Below are 13,097 nucleotides of genomic sequence, written 5' to 3' on the forward strand. Positions count from 1 at the left end.
CAAGTCCAAATGCCTGCAATTCACCCACAGTTACCCCATTCTTTTCCTCAGGGTAGATATATAACCTTTGCATATCCACTTGAGCATCTCGCTATCTCTCTCTCTCTACAAACTGTTAATGAAACTTTACAGATCTCTAGCCTCCCACACAGTTCTTGCTGTTTCATTACAGAATGACAAGTGATATTGTTGAGAAAGACTCAGAAATGAGGGGATTCCAACACAACACCAACTTTCTATCCGAAAACTGTCTCGACCGTCTCAGCTCACAATATGGCCACAATAAAATGCCAACAGTCACACATACTGTTCCGACATCTTGAACCTTCAGCCAAAACTAAACGGTGCAAAATCTCTGCCTTGACACTTTAATGAATTAGCAACTTTCACTATTTTAGCTACAGTACAAACTTACAGGCAGACAGTACATATAACTTTCATTATATGAGATTAATCTAAAACCCAAACTGACAAGTCTCTCATAGGACACCTAACAGGGCTCAACGACAAGTAGTTTAAAAAGAAAGTATTTATTTTTCTCTTACCATGAGCACAAGTAACAATCACTTTTCAATCAATGAAATCTTCTGGCTGTATTTTACAGATCAGTGTAATCTCCTTCAAGATTTGTAATGGAGATTGAGTTGAAATTCTCATTGGGTTCATTTATCCATTGGATCTGCTAATGAGAGATTGCTTCGGTTTATATAGCCAGGGCTACAGCAAATAACAAACACTTGAGACATAATCTTTTTACTTCACACCAAGGAATGCACACCACCATGGGATCACAGCAACGATTGGGAAAAACACCCCAGTAATGCTTTGAGGCAAATGCTCAGTTCAAAGCAAGAAAAAAGGCTAATTTATTGCAATTAACATAAAGGATGTTTAACCAGATGTTGAGGGAGGAGTGATAAATAAGAGTTGTCAGTTTACATGGTACACATACCACATGCAAATATTGTAGAGCCAAAGGCTACTTCATTGGCTTCCTTAGTGTGTATATTTGTGTGTGGTATTTCAGGATTCGTAGGATTGTCATGATTTCTTCACAGAGTGTAAATAACAAATATGTCTGCTTGTCATTCCCTGAATACAAATCTGTGCATCTCAATAGTGTTTTGAAACATACAGCACACTGCTAATGAAAGCTGACAGTTAGCACATCTGGTACTGCATAGCTCTGTCCATGTGTGTTCTGTAGTTGGACTGTGTGGCCAACATAGCAGTGGAGATGGCAATCTGAGAATGATGATGAGATGGACTCAGCAGACTGGCATCAAGTGCAGAAGCCATCTGTTGGCTAAAATTGCACTGTCTGATGTTAGTAACAAATACATTAACTATGTTTGGTTAAATTGTACTGCTAATTTCTTTGCTGAGCAATGGCAAAGGAATTACATACATACACCTGGTAAACACTCCGTTACTAAAATCAGACAGCACAGTCTCAGCCTGGAGAGCAGTAGATGTTAGATGATGGCGTGTGGTTTCTGTGTAATGGTATGCAGTACATGTACCAGTGTCAGCATTTATATTGGTGTGAACTGTATGTTATGTGTTATTGCCCTCATGTTTACGGTGGATTGATGGATACTTACACAATGATGAGCATGTGAGAGTGCTTCCGAAAGTGGTCAGGTCCACACTGCCTACCAAAATCCCATTGTTTCAACCCATCGCAAAGGCCTCCCTCTACGATCAGATAATGGTGAATTTTTAATCCATTGGCCTATTTGCAAAGTACAAGAAAACTGTGGAATAAAAGCAGGTGTGCTTTGTAATATTTCATGCATTATCCCTCAGCAATATTGAAGTGAATAATTGGAGATTGGAATGAAATGACAAACTAAAAGCCTAATGACTAGCTGCTGACCACTTTCTCTACCCTCCCGTGCCTTGTTGACCTTGTCTTCTCATTAAACAAAACTTTCCAATTGGATTTTCAAACAGTGAGCGTTCTTCGGTGAAGAATCGAGGAAAAAGCAATAACAAAGTGTAAATGCATGTGTCTGCCACAGAAAGTCCTCACTGCATGCTCCTTATCAGTTAGTGGGCATGTTAAAGTCTTATCTCGTTGTCTGATTTATTTGCCTGAGCTGAACTGTTTATAGATGATGCACTGTCTCTATTACCTTGTTACCCCTTTGGACTGGCAGAAAAGACACCCTGGGTGAGAAACAGAAAGGTATTGTTAGGTGCCTGTCTTGATCAATATCTTCAGAACGCAGCTTCTCCACTGAAGTGCCTTACTTAATAATTCCCTTTGGTGGCATTTCAGAGATCCAAAGGAGAAAGTCTCTGTGTGTAATCTGCCGTTATCCTCTCGAAATAAAAGTGGTCAGTTCCTGCTACCTCGGGAGTGAGATTAACTAAAGGCCCCAGTCAGTAATTGGACATGGAACAGTTTTGCATTGATTTCACTGTCGGTGGGATGGTAAGAAAAGAAATCTTTCTTAAAGTCAGGTTACTGACTCTGCCTCCTTTAGCAAGACAGCGACTGGTCAATTATTCGACCACAAGTCAACGACCCAATGTGACCTGACAGTGAGCTACATTAGAGGTACGTGTAGCAATGGTTCAACAGGAATCTCCACCTCCTGTTCCCTCTTTCCCTCTCATTTCTTCACTGTTTTGGAGTGGGTCAAGGTTAGAAGTCACATGACACCAGGTTATAGTCCAACAGGTTTATTTGAAATCACAAGCTTTCACAAGTCAGGACGAAGGAGCACTGCTCTGAAAGCTTGTGATTTCAAATAAGCCTGATGGACTTTAAGCTGGTGTCATGTGAACTTCTGACCTTATCCAGCCCAGTCTGACATTGGCACCTCTACATCATGTTTTGGAGTGAGCCGAGAGGATTGCATAAAGGTTTCACCCTGCTGCTTTTGTACCAGGAAACAGAGGGGTACAAGGTAGTTCGATCTTTTTACCTTGCAGGATGTGACCTACTAGATTTACAACCTTTCTTTCTCCCCCAATCCATTTGGTTTAGGTGGTAGTCAATGCACTCATTGGTGCCATCCCGTCCATCATGAATGTTTGCTTCGTCTGTCTCATCTTCTGGCTCATTTTTAGCATTATGGGAGTCAACCTCTTTGCAGGGAAATTCTATAAGTGCAAGAATCTGACCAGTGGTGAAGCAATTCCCATTCACATTGTCAACAACAAGAGTGAGTGCGACATGCTCAACAGCACAGAAGTCCGATGGCACAACGAGAAGATCAACTTTGACAACGTCATGATGGGCTACCTCGCTCTGCTGCAGGTGGTAAGTGCAAAAGAAACGTTAAATAATTTTACCTTAAGACATAAGAGGAGAAATGAGGCCATTCAGCCCATCAAGTCTGCTCTGCCATTCTATGATATCTCATAAGTTTCTCAACCCCATTCTCCTGCTTTCTATGTGTGGAAAGTTCTTTGTGCAGAGGGTGGTGGGGGCCTGGAACGCATTGCCAGCGGAGGTGGTAGAGACAGGCACATTAGCATCATTTAAGATGTACCTAGACAGATACATGAATGGGCAGGGAGCACAGGGACACAGATCCTTAGAAAATAGGCGATAGGTTTAGATGGGGGATCTGGAGGCTTGAAGGGCCTAAGGACGTGTTCCTGTGCTTTAACTTTCTTTGTTCTTTGTTTTTCCCGTAACCCTTGATCCTCTTGACAGTCAGGAACCTATCTATCTCAGTCTTAAACATACTCAATGTCTTGACCTCCACAGCCTTCTATGGTAATGAATTTTCCACAGTGTTGCTCCCCTACTTTTCTTGCTAGTGTTTTTATTTGGTATTCGGCACTGTCTCTGAAAATGTGCAAACCAAAATGACTATTTGATTTGTTTTGATTTCTTATTGTCACATGTACCTGGGTACAGTGAAAAGTTTAATTTCGGGTGCAGTACAGGCAGGTCTTACCATCCAAGGTACATCAGGGGAATAGAACAGAGCGAGAGATACAGCTATAGAGAAGGTGCACAGAGAGCGAGATCAATTTCTCGCCCCCCACATATTCCTCCCAATCTCTTTTTACCGATAGCTCTGCTTACCAGATGCAGGAGAATATTGTGCCAAAAAGCTTTAGGAAGCAAAAACAGAAATTGCTGAAAAAGCTCAGCAGGTCTGGCAGCATCTGAGGACAGAAATCAGAGTCAATGTTTCAGGTCAGAACTGATGGTAGCTAAGAAGATGTTGGTTTATATACAGAAGGTAGGGTGGGGGAGGGGGTAAAGGAGTAAATGATAGATGACGATAGAAACCAGAGAGAGAACAGTTGCACAGACAAAAGAATGGATAACTATCTGGTTAGGAGAGTAAATAGCTGTTAATGAGGACTGTTAGTTGCTAACAATGGACTGGTGTTGTGTGATTTTTAACAATGGACGGTGTGTAATGCTGCCTGAACTGCTGTGCTCTTCCAGCACCACTAATCCAGAATCTGGTTTCCAGCATCTGCAGTCATTGTTTTACCCCAGTGTGTAATAGTAGACTGTGTGATAACAAGACCCGGTGTAGGGGGGGTTGGGGTAAGGACATGGGAGAGCTCAAGCCCTAAAATTATTGGATATTGAGTTTGGAGTGCTGCAGGGTTCCCAAGTGGAAAATGTAGAGCTGTTCTTCCAGCTTGTGATGAGCTTCACTGGAGCACTGCAGCAAGCCTGAGACAGAGATGCTAGACAGGGAACAGGGTGAGGTGTTGAAGTGGCAGGCAATTAGAAGCTCGGGGTCTTATTTTGCAGGTAAAACATAAATGTTCTGCAAAGCAGTCACCCAGTCAACGCTTTGTTTCCCCAGTGCAGAGGAGACCGCACTGTGAGCAGTAAATGCAGTAGACTAGATTGTGTGAAGTGCAGGTAAAGTGCTGCTTCACCTGGAAGGTGTGTTTGAGACCTCAGACACTGAGGAGGGTGGAGGTAAATGGGCAGGTGTGACACCTTCTGCGCTTGGGGGTTGTGAGGGGTTGGTGTGAGGGAGTGAAGGAAGAGTAGGTCAGGGTATCCCGGAGGGAATGGTCCATGCAGAAGGCTGACAAGGGAGGGGAGGGCAATATGTGTCTGGTGGTGGCATCTAGCTGGAGTTGGTGGAAAAAGTGAATAATGATTCTCGGGATGCTGGTGGGATGATAGATGGTAGATGGAAGAGGAACCCTATTGTTGTTGCAGGAGGGAAGAGACGCGGGGGATGAGGGCCCAAGTGTGGGATATGGGTTGGACATGGCCGAGGACTCTGTCAACATCAGTGCTGGGAAATTATCTTTCACACTGCATTCCCTTTGAGATAAAGGTCAATGTTCCTGTTCCCTGCTGATCTTGGATGCTAACTATCGACTTTTTGGAGGGATCTTCTCGAAGCTTCAAGGGTCAACTTAAACACTGACATCAAAGTGACCACCTCAAATATATCCTCATGATGGCAGTTTGGTCCTACTCCTCTGCTCTTTACACATAGCCCAGCATTTTCAAATGAATATCTAACTCCCCCTGCTGAACCTGTTCCCACCATCCATTTGGGCAGATCATGCCAGATCATTGCATTCCAATGTGAATCAGCCATGAACCTAATGCATAGTGGAGCAGGTTTGAGGGACTGAATGGCCTACTTCTGTTCCTGTTTATTAGAGTTTTATGGTCTTATGCAAATAACCTGGGCAGATTAGAGAGTCAAAGCTTTGCATCTTTATCACAAGGAGATTAGAGTAATGAATAAGGAGGTCTCGCTATAATTATATAGGGCTTTGGTGAGATTGGGTGCCATTTTGGTTTCCCTATTTAAGGAAGGATGTGCCTATAATGGATACAGTATGGCAAATGAAGGGCTTCATCCTGATGAAGGGCTCCTGCCCGAAACATCGATTTTCCTTCTCCTCGGATGCTATCTGGTAAAAACAATGACTGCAGATGCTGGAAACCAGATTCTGGATTAGTGGTGCTGGAAGAGCACAGCAGTTCAGGCAGCATCCAAGGAGCTTTGAAATCGACGTTTCGGGCAAAAGCCCTTCATCAGGAATCAGGATTTATTCCTGATGAAGGGCTTTTGCCCGAAACGTCGATTTCGAAGCTCCTTGGATGCTGCCTGACCTGCTGTGCTTTTCCAGCACCACTCTAATCTTGTCTCTGATCTCCAGCATCTGCAGTCCTCACTTTCGCCTGGTTACCGAGATGAGTCATGGGTGATAAAATTCAGTGTGGAAAGCAGAGTATAATTTCAATGGGAAGTGTGGATTTAAGTATGTTTGCACACAGTCAATGAAGTGAACAGGCAGCTGCAGCAAGCATTGGGGAAGGGAAGTGTTGGTCTTCGTTGCAAGAGGATTTGACTTCAGAAGTAAGGATTTTTGACTTCAGTTATACAGGGACTTGGTGGGATCATACCTGGAGTAATAAGTGTTCTTCGAGTCTCCATTCCTAGGAAAGGATATCCCCATCATAGAGGGAGTACAGTAGAGGTTCACTTGGCTGATACAAAGGGTGGCAAGACTGTGCTATAAGGAGAGTTTGTTTTGAATAGACCTGGATTTACGAGAGATTAGAAAGATTAGAGGGGATCTGATTAAAGCATATGCAATTGCAACAGGGCTGGGCAGAGTAGATAGAGTCATAGAGTCAAACAGACCCTTCGGTCTTGCCAGTCCACGCTGACCACGTTCCCAAATTAAACAAATCCCATCTGCCTATGCTTGGCCCCTATCCCTCCAAACCTTTCCTATTCTTGAATTTATCCAAATGTCTTTTAAACATTGTAACTGTACCTGCATCCACCACTTCCTCTGACAGTTCATTCCACACACGAAACTTTGACCCGCATGTCCATTTTAAATCTTTTTCCTCCCACTTTAAAAAATGCCCCTTAGTTTTGAAGTCCCCCACCCTTGGGAAAAGACACTTGACCTTATCTATTCACCAGGGAACAGGAGAATCGACGTTTCGGGCATAAGCCCTTCTTCGGGATTGAGGAAAGTTTGTCCAGCAGGCTAAGATAAAAGGTAGGGAGGAGGGACTTGGGGGAGGGGCGTCGGAAATGTGATAGGTGGAAAGAGGTCAAGGTGAGGGTGATAGGTCAGACTGGGGTGGGGGCGGAGAGGTCGGGAAGAAGATTGCAGGTTAGGATTTCTGACGCCCCTCCCCTAAGTCCCTCCTCCCTACCTTTTATCTTAGCCTGCTGGACAAACTTTCCTCAATCCTGAAGAAGGGCTTATGCCCGAAACGTCGATTCTCCTGTTCCCTGGATGCTGCCTGACCTGCTGCGCTTTTCCAGCAACACATTTCCAGCTCTGATCTCCAGCATCTGCAGACCTCACTTTCTCCTTATCTATTCACCCCCCACCCATATCTGTAAACCTTTATAACATCATCCTTCAACCTCCTACACCCCAATGGAAAACGTTTCTGCCTTTTCAATCTATGTTAATGTTTCCCCTGGTTGGGAAGATGTAGAATCAGAAGTCACAGACCATTATGATTAAGATGATTTCCTCAGTCAGAAGGTAGAGAGCCTGTGGAATTCTCGAACAGAGAAAGCTGTGGAGGCTGAGCCATTGAGTCTAATCAAGATAATATTTTAGATTTTAAAGGCACCAAGAGCAACGCTCCCTCTCCATTGCATGACTGTGTGAATGTGCAGATGGCCTAGTGTACCTCTCATGGTAGCTGCTGTATGGATGTGAATTATAGCATTGGCTCATGGTTGTGAAAAGCTGTTGACTTTCTGAGGACCTTAGTCAAGGCAGCGAAGGCCACACCTATGTTGAGGCCCTTAATTCACAAATTCACACCTACTGAAGGGCTCCTTCTCCAGTGCTCCAGCCAGACTGACAGGAAAGGTTTTAGGAATGAGGGGAGTTATTTTCAGGGTGTGTGTGTATGTGTGTGTGCGTGGCGTTATTTTCAGGATGTATCTGCATGTGTGGAGTTATTTTCAGGATGTGTGTGCGAGCGCGTGCGTGTGTGTGTGTGCACGTGCATGTGTGTGTATGTGCATGCATGTGCGTGTGTGTATGTGTGCGCATGTGGCGTGTGTGTCTTTGTGCGCATGCATGTGTGTATATGTGTGCATGTGTGCGTGTGTCTGTGTGCATGCATGTGTATGTGTGTGTGTGCGTGTGTGTATGTGTTTGCATGTGTGTGCGTGTGTCTGTGTGCGCATGCATGTGTGTGTGTGCGCGTGTGCATGTGTGTGTGTGTCTGTTTGTGTGTCTGTGTGCGCGTGCGCGTGTGCGTGTGTGTCTCTTGATGCATCAGAACTCTGCCTGAGGGCCCACAGTTAAGAGTCAACCACATTGCCATGGGTCTGGAATCACATGTAGGCCAGATGAGGTAACGTCAGCAGATTTCCCACCCTAAAGGACTCTAGTGAACAACCAGATGGGTTGTTTTTTTAAGAAACAATTGACAATGGGGCAACTCTTTATTTCAGGTTTTGGTGAATTCAGATTTCGCCATGGGGAGATTATGAATCCATGTGCCCGGAAGGCTAGCCTGGGGTTTCAGGACTGCCGGCCCAGTGACAATACCACAATGCTACCCTGAGAAACACGCTTGGTGTTTACCTCGTGTGTTGTCTGCAGTTGTATAGAACAGTACAGTGATAGGTCCTGAATCCAACAGCAGCATCTGGTGTAGGAAGCCTTTAACCTGTCTCTGTGTGTTGGGGGGGGGGGGGGGGGGGTGGGCTGGTTGGGAGAGGGAAGGATAGTAGTGGGTGGAGGGAGAGTTTCTCTATCGGACAGTGATGACCTAACGGCTCCATGTGCAGCCACACATGTCTGTGATAGTTGGAATTCACCTCTCCACATTAACTGGAAAGTGCCTCATCACATAACAGAATGTGCAGGCCTCTCTCTTTAAAATTTGCCTTCTGAACTTTTCCATTCCCTTGTTTGTCGGGCTCTCCATTATTGACACCTGCAGCCCACAGGCCGGCAGCTGAGGTGCAGAAATATTTGCGCTAATTGTGCAAACAAAACACAGTCACTTCATGCCTTCTCCCCAGTGAGTTTGGCTTTAGGATATGGGTGTGGTATAAAATCTGAACAACCAAGCAGGAACAGTGGGCTAGTGCAGCACCTGAGCTATCTCCAATACATTCACGCGCACAATACTAAAAGAATTGTAACAACGTCAGAATTTGAGCCTGTAGTGTGCATAATGAAATTAGTTTGAAGGTGTCCTTTATTCCCACCCAGCTGCCTTGATGTGCTATAAGGTAGACCATTTCCTGACACCTTCCTCCCTATGGCATCACTGCGCTGCTCGTGGGTTTGATTCATTGGCTTTGTGTGTCTCTGAGCAACAGGCCTTTCAGTTACACACCAGTCCTCCTCTTCCAATTCATCTCAGCACAGAAACACAGCGCCTCATTTGCATTTGAAACCTTCAATCACCCAGATGTAACAAGCAGTCTAAAATTAGCACCATTGAGGGACGAGCAAACAGAAGTGCTTCACTGTGATAGGATTCTGCTTTTGTTGTTTTAATGCAGGGATCTTTGTTTAGATGCAGTAATGCAGGCTGTGCCCTCTGCCCCTCACAAATCAAAGTGGACATTACTTTTAATCGGACCGTTTTGTTGTCACCCTTCCTCTATCCCAGCTTCGTCAAAATTCTGCTATTGGTACACTACTTTCACCAAATGTCATTCATGCATCAACCTCTGTGTTAGTTCAAAGTCCGCTACATCCTCAATTTTAAATATTGTCTCATGGCCAGTTATGTCAGTATTCCTTTGAGGAATATCACTTCATCATAGCATGTGGTCTGAGGATACAAAGAGCTCACATTCCATCTTACCCCAGATCACTTGGAGCATGGCATTCTCCTGGAAGTGTGCTCCTCTATTGTAATAGCTTAATAGCAGCCCAGAATATAACGTTTGAATATTAGAGACAGCTGGAAGAAAAGAGTTGGATTCTTCAATCCCACAATATCCATCACCCAGTTTCTAATTCAGCGAGGTAACATCAACATGTCAAGCAAAAACACTCTTGCCGGAGACAAGCTCACACCATTTGCTTCGAAATTCCCTCCAGCACCTCAGCCTTTCCTTACTGGGCAGCCTCGTTCAGCACCACAACCTTACAAAATCTCTGCCATGTTCAACTATGGCCTTGTGTAGAGTCATAGAATCCCTACAATGTGGAAACAAGCCCTTCAGCCCAATGAGTCCACACCGACCCTCTGAAGAATAACACATCCAGACCTATTTCCCTACATTTTCACCTGACCAGAGTTTAGATCAGCAGGTCAGGCAGCATCCAGGGAACAGGAGAATCGACGTTTCGGGCATAAGCCCTTCTTCAGGAATGAAGAAGGGCTTATGCCCGAAACGTCGATTCTCCTGTTCCCTGGATGCTGCCTGACCTGCTGCGCTTTTCCAGCAACACATTTTCAGCTCTGATCTCCAGCATCTGCAGACCTCACTTTCTCCTCAGAGTTTAGATCAGAGTGGTGTTGGAAAAGCACAGCAGGTCAGGCAGCATCCGAGGAGCAGGAAAATCAACATTTCGGGCAAAAGCCCTTCATCAGGAATAGAGGCGGGAAGCCTCCAGCGTGGAGAGATAAATGAGAGGGGGGAAGGGCTTATAGAGTTATATACTAGACAAGCAAGCAGGTGGCTGGAAGAACACAGCAAGTCAGGCAGCATCAGCAGGTGGAAAAGTCAAAGTTTTGGGTATAAAGTCATACAGCATGGAAACACACTCTTTGATCCAACCAGTTCATGCCGAACATAATCCCAAACCAAACTCGTCCCACCTGCCTGCTCCTGGCCCATTACCCTCCAAACCTTCCCTAGCATGTACTTATCCAAATGTCTTTTAAGTGTTGTAACTGTGTCCGCATCCTCCACTTCCTCAGGAAGTTCATTCCACATGTGAACCACCCTTTGTGTAAAAAAAATGCCCCTCACATCTTCTTTAAATCTCTCTCTCCTCTCACCCTAAAAATATGCCGTCTGGTCTTGAAATACCCCATCCTAGGGAAAAGACAACGACCATTAACCCTATCTATACTCCTCATGATCTTATAAACTTTTATAAGGTCACCTCTCAACCTCCGACACTCCAGAGAAAAATGTCCCAGCCTATCTTTATTAATCTCAGATTTTCAAAGGTTCACATTTTACCTTCTGCTAAGGCAGGATTTGAACCAACAATGCATCAGAACATTAACCTGGGGATTCAGGATTACTGCTAACCCAGTGATAATCACAGCCTGTCTGCAGGCAGTAATGTTGTAAAACCAAAAGGATGGTAGTGAGCCGAGGAGAGAGAAACAGAGAGGCCCCTAACTGTCCAGTAAACCTGTCTCTCTTTACAACAGCAAAAACTGACTGTGTCCAACATCATGTCCACCGATTAAGTGCCTCGATGATCACTCGCCAATTATCAAAATTATTCTTCCCCTCTTTTAATCAGCTGCCCGCCTCCCTCTTTGATGCAGAACTATAGCTCAGTGTTCAGCCCTCCTACTGATAAGACAGCATGAAACAGCTTTCATTGTAAGCTTTAAAAAGCAAAGGCAACCCTCAGGTAACCTCTGAAAAGCAATTTCCGGACTTACCTCTTTACTCGTGCATCTTTAATACTGCTTTGAGAGACATGCTGAAATGCCAGGTACTAAATGGATAGTTGTGAGGCTTTTCAATTCTCAATCAGGATAAGTGAATTCTGTGGATTCAGATAAGCTGCTGAAAACAGGAGCTAATCAGAGTCCTTCTGGTTAACACATACAATGATTGCATCTCAAAAACATTTTTATTATTCTCTCTATTCTACATATTTGTATATCTATAATTAATGCACCTTTGTATCAGAAGTGTAATCTATAGAAATATAAATATTATGAGAGAGAAATACATTAATAAAGATCCAGAGTTATATATAGAACTATATAATGACTACACTTCAAAAGTACTATGTAGTGTTTTTAGGTATTCTTAGATTTGGAGAGACAATATATGATTGCAGGTTTTTTTAACAGTTACAAAGTCAACACTATCAACAATTGAGCCACTGTGCAGTTATTTAATCCATGTAGTGAGGGGAAGGGGTGGGTCTTATGTGGTAGTGGCCCCACCTCTGAGGCAGGAGGCCTGGCTTTATCACCTTCTCCAGAGGTGTACCACAACATCCCTGAACAGTCTGACTAGAAAATGTCTCCTCCAACACAGAGTAACTCCAGATTATTTGATCTTTCTCCAATCGCATTGTCCAGTGTAACCCTTCTTAGCAATTTCAATATTCTTCTCTTCGGAAACAGATGTTGAGAAACCAGTTTTTAATGTTTCTTTTCACTCATCCTATTGTTGAGTAATAGAATTGGGAAGAGAAAGCAGCAAGACAAATGAGGAGGGGGTGGAACAAATGCAGTGGTATCTCTGGCTCAACTGGGAGCTGAAGGGGCAATTCATGTTCGACTTGAATTGATGTGGAGGGGCTCACATATTCAAATGAACCCTCAAACCCACATTGGATGATCCATCTCAGCCAGTCAAATTCTCCACCTCCTGATGCTGCCTGGCTGGCTGTGTTCCCCCAGCCTCCTGATGCTGCCTGCCTTGCTGTGTTCCCCCAGCCTCCTGATGCTGCCTGGCTGGCTGTGTTCCCCCAGCCTACTGATGCTGCCTGGCTTGCTGTGTTCCCCCAGCCTTGCTGTGTTCCCCCAGCCTCCCGATGCTGCCTGGCTTGCTGTGTTCCCCCACCCTCCCGATGCTGCCTGGCTGGCTGTGTTCCCCCAGCCTCCTGATGCTGCCTGCCTTGCTGTGTTCCCCCAGCCTCCCGATGCTGCCTGCCTTGCTGTGTTCCCCCAGCCTCCTGATGCTGCCTGGCTTGCTGTGTTCCCCCAGCCTCCTGATGCTGCCTGGCTTGCTGTGTTCCCCCAGCCTCCTGATGCTGCCTGGCTTGCTGTGTTCCCCCAGCCTCCTGATGCTGCCTGCCTTGCTGTGTTCCCCCAGCCTCCTGATGCTGCCTGCCTTGCTGTGTTCCCCCAGCCTCCTGATGCTGCCTGGCTTGCTGTGTTCCCCCTGCCTCCTGATGCTGCCTGCCTTGCTGTGTTCCCCCTGCCTCCTGGTGCTGCCTGCCTTGCTGTGTTCCCCCTGCCT

At 45.1% G+C, this 13,097-nt stretch overlaps 1 protein-coding gene across 10 annotated transcripts in view; it reads left to right on the top strand.

Moving 5' to 3' along the window:
• Window positions 1–13,097, top strand: part of scn5lab (sodium channel, voltage gated, type V-like, alpha b) — a 469,981-nt gene that overhangs the window by 417,192 nt on the left and 39,692 nt on the right. For all 10 annotated transcript variants that reach the window (XM_087987589.1, XM_087987592.1, XM_087987588.1 and 7 more), the window contains one exon: window positions 2,999–3,274. In XM_087987589.1, coding sequence (XP_087843715.1) covers window positions 2,999–3,274 — 276 coding nt within the window. The remainder of the gene's footprint in view (window positions 1–2,998; window positions 3,275–13,097) is intronic.

This window comes from Chiloscyllium plagiosum, unplaced genomic scaffold (genome assembly GCF_037043375.1).
Source record: "Chiloscyllium plagiosum isolate Xiang-an unplaced genomic scaffold, Cpla_swu_hap1 HiC_scaffold_5, whole genome shotgun sequence".
Lineage (NCBI taxonomy): Eukaryota > Metazoa > Chordata > Chondrichthyes > Orectolobiformes > Hemiscylliidae > Chiloscyllium > Chiloscyllium plagiosum.